General features: G+C 36.0%; 1 protein-coding gene across 1 annotated transcript in view; it reads left to right on the plus strand.

The window, feature by feature from the left end:
* Nucleotides 1–8,157, plus strand: part of RPGRIP1L (RPGRIP1 like) — a 440,055-nt gene extending 431,898 nt beyond the window's left edge. Inside the window, exons 28-29 of the mRNA XM_053715755.1 lie at nt 6,667–6,800; nt 7,654–8,157. Of these exons, the coding sequence (XP_053571730.1) occupies nt 6,667–6,800; nt 7,654–7,745 (226 nt within the window). The 3' untranslated portion in view covers nt 7,746–8,157. The remainder of the gene's footprint in view (nt 1–6,666; nt 6,801–7,653) is intronic.
* The last annotated feature ends 1,266 nt before the right edge of the window (nt 8,158–9,423 follow it).

The raw sequence follows: 9,423 nt of genomic DNA on the forward strand, positions 1-9,423 counted from the left end.
CCTGTCTAAACAAAGATGAATGAACTCTTTGGTTATGTTGGACAAATCTCTCGATTTGGTGCCTCCCAAACGATTGAGATACTGCACCGCTGAAATATTGTCCATCCGTAGGAGAATAGAAACTGGAGAAGAAAATTTGGCAAAACTTTTGACTGCAAACGAGCCAGCCAATAATTCCAAACAATTGATATGGAAACGTTTCTCCTCCAATGTCCATTTGCCACCCGTGATGGAAGGACCACAACGCGCACCCCAGCCTGAAAGACTGGCGTCTGATTCTATTACAAAATCTGGAGTTCTGCCAAAAATGGCTCGTCCATTCCAGGCTTCCAAATGAGAAAGCCACCAAGAAAGTTCTTCTTTGGCTTCTGTAGACAAAGGAATCAAATGAGAATAGGAAAACCCTTTCCTCAAATGAAGAATTTTCAATCTTTGAAGTTCTCGGTAGTGTAAGGGGGCAGGAAAAACAGCCTGAATAGAGGATGATAGTAAACCTACTATTCTGGCTATAGTTCTGATGGGGACTGAATCTTTTGATAGGGTTCTTGAAATTTCTTTTTTGATGTTCTTCACTTTGTCTGATGGAAAACTGAGAGAGGAAAGTATAGTGTCGATCTGAAATCCTAAGAAAATTAAGGATTTTGTAGGGTAAAGAACCGACTTCTGTTTGTTCACTATGAAGCCTAAGGATTCTAGTAAGGAAATTGTAGAGGTTAAATGATTCTGAAGGGAATGAAAGTCTTGGTCCATCAATAAAATGTCGTCTAAGTAAATTATTAGACGAATACCTCGGAGTCTCAACCAGGCCACTACAGGTTTGAGTAACTTGGTGAAAATCCAAGGGGCGGAGGACAGGCCGAAAGGAAGACAAGTAAAGTTCCAAAATTGGTCTTCCCAGCGGAATGTCAGATATTTCCAATGTTCTTGAGCAATTGGAACAGTTAGGTAGGCGTCTGTGAGGTCCAGGCGAACCAACCAGTCGTTTTCTCTTAAACACTCTCTTAGTAAGTGTATTCCTTCCATTTTGAAATGGTGGTATACAACGTAAGTATTTAGAGTCTTCAGATTTATGACTGGCCTGAACTGATTGTTTTTCTTTTTTACTAGAAACAAATTGCTCAGGTAAAAGTCTTGGGGTTGGAAAACTGGAAGAATCGCTTTTTTGGAAAAAAGGGTTGAGATTTCCATTTTGACCAAAAGAGCGTCTTCTCGAGAAAAGTGAATGGGATGAGGAAGAGAGCCTTGGATTGGGGGAGATATAAATTCTATAAGAATGCCTGAAACTGTTTGTAAGACCCAAGGATCTGAAGTAATTGAAGCCCAATTTTGGGCAAACAGGGCGAGTCTGCCACCAATTTTTTCTGGGAAAAAAGGAAGAGGAGGAGATAAAGAACTTACCAGGAGCTTGTCTAGCTCTGGCTCTGGTCCTGAAACCTCTCTGGGTCCAAGGGCGACCTCTTGACGGGAAAAAAGAGGAGGTAGATGGCTCTGAGTAACCTCTTTGGTATTGAGACTGGTATTGTTGGTGGAATTGGTTTTGATGGGGAAAGTAGTGAGACCTTGATAAATAGGATTGACGGCCGGGAAAGCGGCCTCTGCCTCTCCCGGCCCTGTCGGAGAAATTTTGGGGGTAGAAAATTTTCTTCACTGATGTTTTTACTTTATTCAAATTGGAAAAAGTGTTTACGTATTGGTTAAGATCTTTAAGGTATAAATCACCGAATAAAAGACCCTTTTTGTCGGAAGCAATATTGCTTGAGGAAAAATCCGAAATTTTGGGGTCTATTTTTCTTAGGATGTTCCGACGTCTTTCCCCAGACATGGCACAATTGGTATTTCCGATAAAGCAAAGCAGTCTTTGGACCCATTCCCTGACTACGAAAGGATCCAAAGGACAATTCTCAGCTATTCCTTGTTCGGACAGTTCAAATAATTTAGTCAGAGGGCCAACAGAGTCCAGAAGTTTGTCCTGGCAAATTTTCCAGGATCTGTCCACCCCTTTTTTCAATTTATATCCAGGGGAGCCGATAAATTTTAAAATCTTGGGGTCAACTTCTGGGGTGATAGATGCATTTTTAGGTAAGAGGGGGCGAGGGCATTCGGCCTTCATCTTGTTACGGGTTTGTTTCTTCAGGGGCTTACGTAATTGATAATCAATAAATTTGGCTAAGTCTATAGGGGGACACCACTCGGCTGACCGGGGATGGTGTAATTCATCTGGTTTGAATCTGGGGTTACCCAGGCAATCAACAAAATCTTCCTCGTCCTCACTAACATCATAAAATTTTTTAAGTTTCTTTTTCTGTTTCTTGGCCGCTGGGGGGCCGTCGGAGTTATCCGAATCATTAAAATTATCAGAATTTATATCTGTGTATTCATCACCATCTGAATTTTCTGATTCTGAAGATGGATTATCTGAAACTTCTTTATTATTATATTTTAATTTTTTGCATATGTAAGTATCCCCCGTTTGGTTACCCTCGGGGTGTAGGGTTCTATTAACAGCGGTTTTCCTTCCTTTGCTGTGAGGAACAATAGGGTCAGCTAAAAGCTGTCGAGATTTTTCAATAAGTTTTTTGCTTGCTTTATAGGCAATTGATGGGTTTTTTCTTTTTAAAGAAATCTTTTTCTGTTTTCCTCCCATCAATGAGGACATTTTATCAAACAAACTATTCATGGAAGAGTCTATCATCTTTTGTACAGTTTGTAATGTTAAGGGAGGTGAGTCTGCTTGCAATTCAGACATTATATTTTTTGGGATTAAATATGTCTGAACCAAAATAAAAGTAAGTAAAAAATAATTAAATTAGCTCCCTTAATAAAATATATATAAATTATTATAGATGAATAGAATATAAATATTTTTTCAGTATAAATATTTTTTCAGAAAAAAGTATTATGATCAGTAACAATATTGGCTTAAACTTAAATTATTATGAGGTAAAAAGTTATTTCAAAATTGAGCAATTCCCTGAAGTAAATAAAAGTTGGTAAAGATGTATATAATGAAAGCCAGTAGATGGCAATACAAGCCTGTAAAAGGGGGAATTTATTGTTGAGTGCAGAAAATGTCGAGTGTAACGGCTAAACAATGTTACAACTCGACCACCAAGGCAGCTGTGTCAGGCTGACTGAGGTAAATAACACGTCAGCATGGATGGGCGGGCGGGAGGGAGAGGAACGGCCCACAAAATGGCGTCGGAGCTGCCGAGACAGGAGCAGGAAGGGAGAGGAGACAAAAGTCACACAAACACAAGGGGATAGGTAAAATAAAAACCGGACTATGTGACTATAGAAAAGCGCAATGCCAAATTAGCCTATTTGTAGAGAGAGACATAGAAAAAAATGAAATGAAAAACGACATTGTGAAGAGATAGTAAATGGTAGGTAAAACGTTCAGAAAAAGGGTTTTACAATGTCACTTTATTTAAGGCTACAAAATTTTAAAAATAAGTATGTATGTAAATAAGCAAAATATACAAGGTCAATGAACATGTATATAAACACAACTTATCTGTTTTGAGCAGCAAAAGAAAGAGGAAGAGTGTTTACTGTGTACTTTATTTATAACCTGTTCTCTGTGCTGATTGGCTGTTTTTTCTCTCATTATAAAAAGCTTCTGTTAGCTTCTTATTATGTTTTATGTTATTTATCTTAATGTTATTGTACTTTAAAAGGCTGCATTGAGTAGTAAAGAAAGACTAATGCAAAAATAGGAGTCTCTGGTCTTGTAATAAAATTGAAATGTTGATTAAAATTGTGTTCTCTATCTGAATCAAGAAATAAAAATGTTGGGTTTCATATCCCTTTAAAAGGGAAGAACATTGAAACAACATTTGGTATATGGATCTGGTATGCTGAAGATATTCACAATAAAACTGGGATGTCCAACTTCGGTTCTAAGAGAGGGTTTTGAGGTGGTATGATCCTGGTCCAGTAATACATAAACCATAATAATTTACAGAGGGCCATAAACAATTTAATCTAGAGTAGATTTGTTTGACTCTAATTATTGCCGACGATGCAAGCCAGAACTGAAGTGCCCCTGCTTTTCAACAAAGGATAACAAGAAAACAAAGAAAGTTTGATAATAGAAGTACATTAGAAAGTTTTTTTAAAAGTGCATGTTCTATCTGAATCATTAAAGAAAAATGTTGGATCGTATGTCCCTTTAAATATACCAGTTAAAGGGACACAAAACCCAAATTTTTTTCTTTCATGATTCAGATAGAGCATGAGATTTTAAGCACCTTTCTAATTTACTACTATTATCAATTTTTCTTTGTTCTCATGCTATCTTTATTTGAAAAAGCAGTACTGAAAGCTTTAGAGCCGGACCATTTTTTTGTTCAGCACCTGGGTAGCACTTGCTGATTTGTGGCTAAATGTAGCAAACCAATCAGCAAGCGCTACCGAGGTGCTGAACCTTTTATTACTGCTTTTTCAAATCAAGATAACATGAGAACAAAGAAAAAATGATAATAGGAGTAAATTAGAAAGTTGCTTAAAATTGCATGCTCTATCTGAATCATGAAATAACAAATGTGGGTTAGTGTCCCTTTAATGTATCTTTATTGAAGGTCTAAAAGACATGATAACAATTCTATGATAAATGCCTTTAGTTGTATACACTGAGGCAAATACAGAAGTGCATAAAACAGAGAAAACTGTGACGTTCTTAGCATGTGTAATGTCCCTTATGTTACACCTCCAGGAAAGCCAACAAACATACAACAAAAGTATGACAACTAAATATAAAGCATACAAAGTATAAAATGACTTTAAAGATAGAAAAACATACCCAGGAATCTGACATATTAAAAATCTTAAAGGGACATAAATGTGCAAAAAGAATAAGAGCATTTTATTATTTCACTGTTGCTTGCATATAACTATGTGTTTAACCCCTGCAAAAGGGATTAAAAACGTAGTCAAAGTCAGCTCCAGAGTAGCAATACACTACTGGGACGTAGCTGAGCACAACTGATGAGCCAATGACAAGAGATATATATTTGCAGTCACCAGCTAGCTCCCAGTAGTACATTGCTGCTCCTAAGGCTACACGTATAGGTATTTTGTCATTGGCCCACCAGATGTGTTAAGCTAGATCCTAGTAGTACATTGCTGCTCGGGAGCTGCCTTAAGCTATGTGTTTAATCGCTTTGCACAGGTTAGTTATATGCAGGCAACAATAAAATGTTCTAACACATTGGGACATTATCATTTTTGCACTTTCATGTCCTTTGTTGTTTTTTGAACGACAACAACAGAACTGAAATGGCTTTGAAAAGGAAGGGACAAGGATTGCTTAGCATATTCAGGTATTCTGTAGACAAATCATTTATTTGAAATGTAAACAAAAGGGAAAACATCCTTTGTTGATAATTGTAAATGTATTCACTCAGTGATTTCTAATTTCCTGTATATCTTATTGAAAACTATAACCTATATATCTATAAGGGCAGATCAAACATGGATAAAATAAAACGGCACCATTCTGATTTCAGTGCCAGCCCATAATGGGTTTTGACTGCTACACAAGCCACTAATTCAAAGCATCTTTTGCTTTTCCCTGCAATTAAATTTTTTAAAAGGGGAATAAAACTTGGCCGCAGCGACTCTATGTTGAAATACAGCTTAAAGAACACATACATCTTACTAGGTCTTAAAAGCCCTTCTTAAATTTCATAAGCTACCAAGGGTGTGTGTTTTCCACATTTTACAGCGGAAGCAGCGTTTTACTGTGGTTAGTTGTGATCCAAAGTCAGGTCATAGAAGGGTTTGCGGGACAGATTCCTTATTAATCATTTTGTCAAAGCACAAGAAGAAAAAAACATTTTATGTAGGGGAAAGGGAAAGAACTTTTATTGCCAATAGGATCAGAAACGAGTGGTTAGAGGATCTGGGTGCTAAAATGGCTACTGGTACACACAGGTATTCATATCTAGACCTTTCATGTACATTCAGTGTTTGAGATAATCCAATCATTTGACACCCCACAGCAAAGTATAGAAGCTTTACCTTTAATTCTAAACTCGCAGCAGTTTACCACAAAACAAAATACAGTCATTTTAATATTCCTTAAAAAAAATAAAGTAGGCAAAGAAGAAATATCTTTAGTTTCTAAATGAAAGGAATATAAAAGTGCACACAAGAAAATGCTGTAATTTTTTATTAGTGCGTTGTTAATTGCTTATAACCCCTGCAATTAAAATATGCTCCAGATCAGCAGTGCACTAGTGAAACCTAGTTGATGATTGGTGACTACTCACATATATCTCGCATCATTGGCTCAGCAGATGTATTTACTGTGCATGGGGTTAAACACAGTTACTTTCAAGCAATGTATTTGATCATTTTATTTTTGTACTTTTATTTACGCATCTGGATCGGCAGTGTATTAAAGCTCCAGAGCTCACTTTAACTATGTACGTAACCACTTTGCAGGGGTAAATACATAGATATAGGCAGATAATAATGCCATAAGTAAATGCTCTGATCTGTTTTCTTACTGAAGCTTTATGTCCCTTTAGTGAGTTTATAAAGGGCTAAAACTTCATCCTGAATTGATAGTGCTCGTTTTCCCCTGGTTAAGTGGGGCACAGATTACATTAATTTGAATTATGTGACCATAGGATGATTCTGACTTTCCTTTTTCTACATCAGTGTGAAATTTACAGTGGTGAGTGATCCACCAGAGGACGAACAAGACCTAGAGTGTGAAGATGTCGGCTTTGCTAACATCAGCCTCAAAGAGATCTTAGAGACGGGCAAAGATATCATCAACAGAAGCATTGACAGTGAGTCTCATGTATCAATATAATATGTGACAAAGGAAGAGCTAGGTTCAAATAGTGACCATCCTATAATGAAGTATATTATAAGTTACAATGTGGCATTGGATGGTGATAACTAATGCTGTGGCACTTTACTGATGACATTATTTTCTTGCATGTGAGGTGTTTGGGTAGTTTACCTTATGTGTGTCAGATACAGCAGGTAATCTCAAAAAGGATTTATGTGCAATTCGTTTTGGATCGATTCGGAAATTCGGATCGATCCGAATTAAAATACTGCCGAATTTACAGAATAAATCCGAATTAGTTCGGATTTATTCGGTAAATTCGGATGGCCATGGATTACACTAGTATTGTACAGTATATTAGGTTATATCACTCTGCTATGGGTTACACCTAATATACAGTACATAATACTAGTCTAATACACAGCACACATACCGAATTTCCGAACCGAATCCAGCCAAATTTTTTCGAATCCGAATGAATCCAAAACAAATTCATTCAAAGTTATTCGAATAGATCCGAAACGAAATTTGAAAAACTCAGAATCGATCCGAAACGAAACAAATTTTTCGATCATGCACATATCTATTTATCAGGCAGCAACTACCACTCTTTGTCAGGCACAGAAGATCCTGAATTAAAGAACCATGTTCTACAGAACCTCTCATATGTTTCTACTAAAAGCAGATTCAGTCACCTTTGCATGAGGTGACTTTAAGCAATAGATAGATAATTGAAGCACTTCTTTTTTTTTAAAGTGTGTAATATATATATGCTTCTTTGTCAACGTTATATGATACCTTACAAGTTACATTTAGTAGGAGTTTGTCCTGATTTTTTTCTATTCCAGTTTACAGCTCACAGACTGATGGAGAAGTTATCGGTAAGCTGTCTGTAACGGTAGAGGCAGTTGACACACTCCAGTCCATCTTGCGGGAATAAAAAGGCATTGCCTACAACCCATGTATGAAAAGGGACTTCTCTGCTTCATTCAAAAAGACGTTGTGACCTACATTATTGGATTTTTAATTTATTTTATAATAAAATTTTGTTTTGATTTAACAGTTCATGTTAAATAACAAATCATTCACTCCACAATTTTTAAATCATGCTTTTGTTTTTAGTCACTTTTGCGTTCACATGGATATTTATTTAGCAGTTTCTAAATCAGATCTCTTCAGGGAAATATTATTGGGAAATATAGTGAAAGCAGAACGAAAACCTTTGCTTTGTTACTTGTATAACTAAATTGTATATCTAAATGTAATATATATGCATATATATATATATATATATATTTATATTTGTTGTTGTTTGATGTATAAATTAATTAAATTGCCTTTTTTGTAAGAAATGTGCTGGAATTATTTTTAATATTTGTAAATGCAGTGGAACAAGATCTGTCACTAGGGTTCTCATAACTATCTGCAATTGCCTTTTCCATTGTAAAGCAGCGTAGCATCTGATGAAATAAAGATCACAACATGGCATATGTCCCAAACAATCCACATCCTACACCATCCAGACCATGTATTGCATGAACATGTATGTTACGTCCACAGAAGGTTGAGAGATGAAGCACAGTTCCACCAAGACACTGTCTCAACTCAGTATACAAACTCTGGCTATTTCCGATATAAGTGACTAAAAGTAGTTTCTGTGTAGCTTTGCTTCTTCTAATGTAGTTGAGTATCTGTATGGCTACAGATTATTGAACTGATGAGGCTGTAGGAGAGGATGAAAGAAGACTGGCAAGCAAACGTCTCTCTCTGCTACCCTGTTTATATCAATTTACATGTTTTAATGATCTCTCACCAATAAGCAAAAGAGATCAGAATATACAAGAAAGGATCTGTGGGCTTGAGGTCCTCTCCTGGGATTTAATGTGATTTTGTTTTGAGATGATGGAGTAGGAAGAAATAAACTGCAGTTACAATATAGAGCCTATGCACTTCTTAATATGTTAACTAGAGGTAAAATAAGTCTTAGAAAAACCATGAACATTTTATACACATAGCTCGTTCCCTACCACATTCTACAAGGACTGATGTAAAATCTGTTATTAGGATCTTCTTTCAATTGATTTTTATAAAATGCTTGAGAATATAAAGCTCATAAGTATTAATTGCAGATAAATTAGTGTTCTTTAATAGACTTTTTATTAGTAATAGTTTAATATTGAGATTAGTCCATACAACCTATATCTCTGTATATACATTGATGCCAGGCTGTCAGTAGGTGGACCAGTGACTCATTATGAACACATTCTTTTGCCAGGATAGCATCCTTTATTCATTCAGAAAGATATATTATAATGGAACAGCCATAAATATATTCATATTTGGTATACTGTGTTCTCTTATGTTCTTAATGTCTCATATGACTAATTCTAGGAATCCTATCCTCCCATAAGAATTAATCAGTCTTTTCAAGTTTATAACATATGGAGATAATTATACAGTCTTTATAAAACATTATTTTTAGAATGCCAACTTTTCTTGTTACAGAAAAAAAATTTTAGCCAGGACTTTTGGTCCACATTTTTCTTTCAAAATTAAGTACAAATTGTAGAGAGACAATGGCTGACATGTACTACCTGTTAAGCGGAGAAATTTCTCAA

Source organism: Bombina bombina, chromosome 1, assembly GCF_027579735.1.
Source record: "Bombina bombina isolate aBomBom1 chromosome 1, aBomBom1.pri, whole genome shotgun sequence".
In the NCBI taxonomy this organism is placed as follows: Eukaryota; Metazoa; Chordata; class Amphibia; order Anura; family Bombinatoridae; genus Bombina; species Bombina bombina.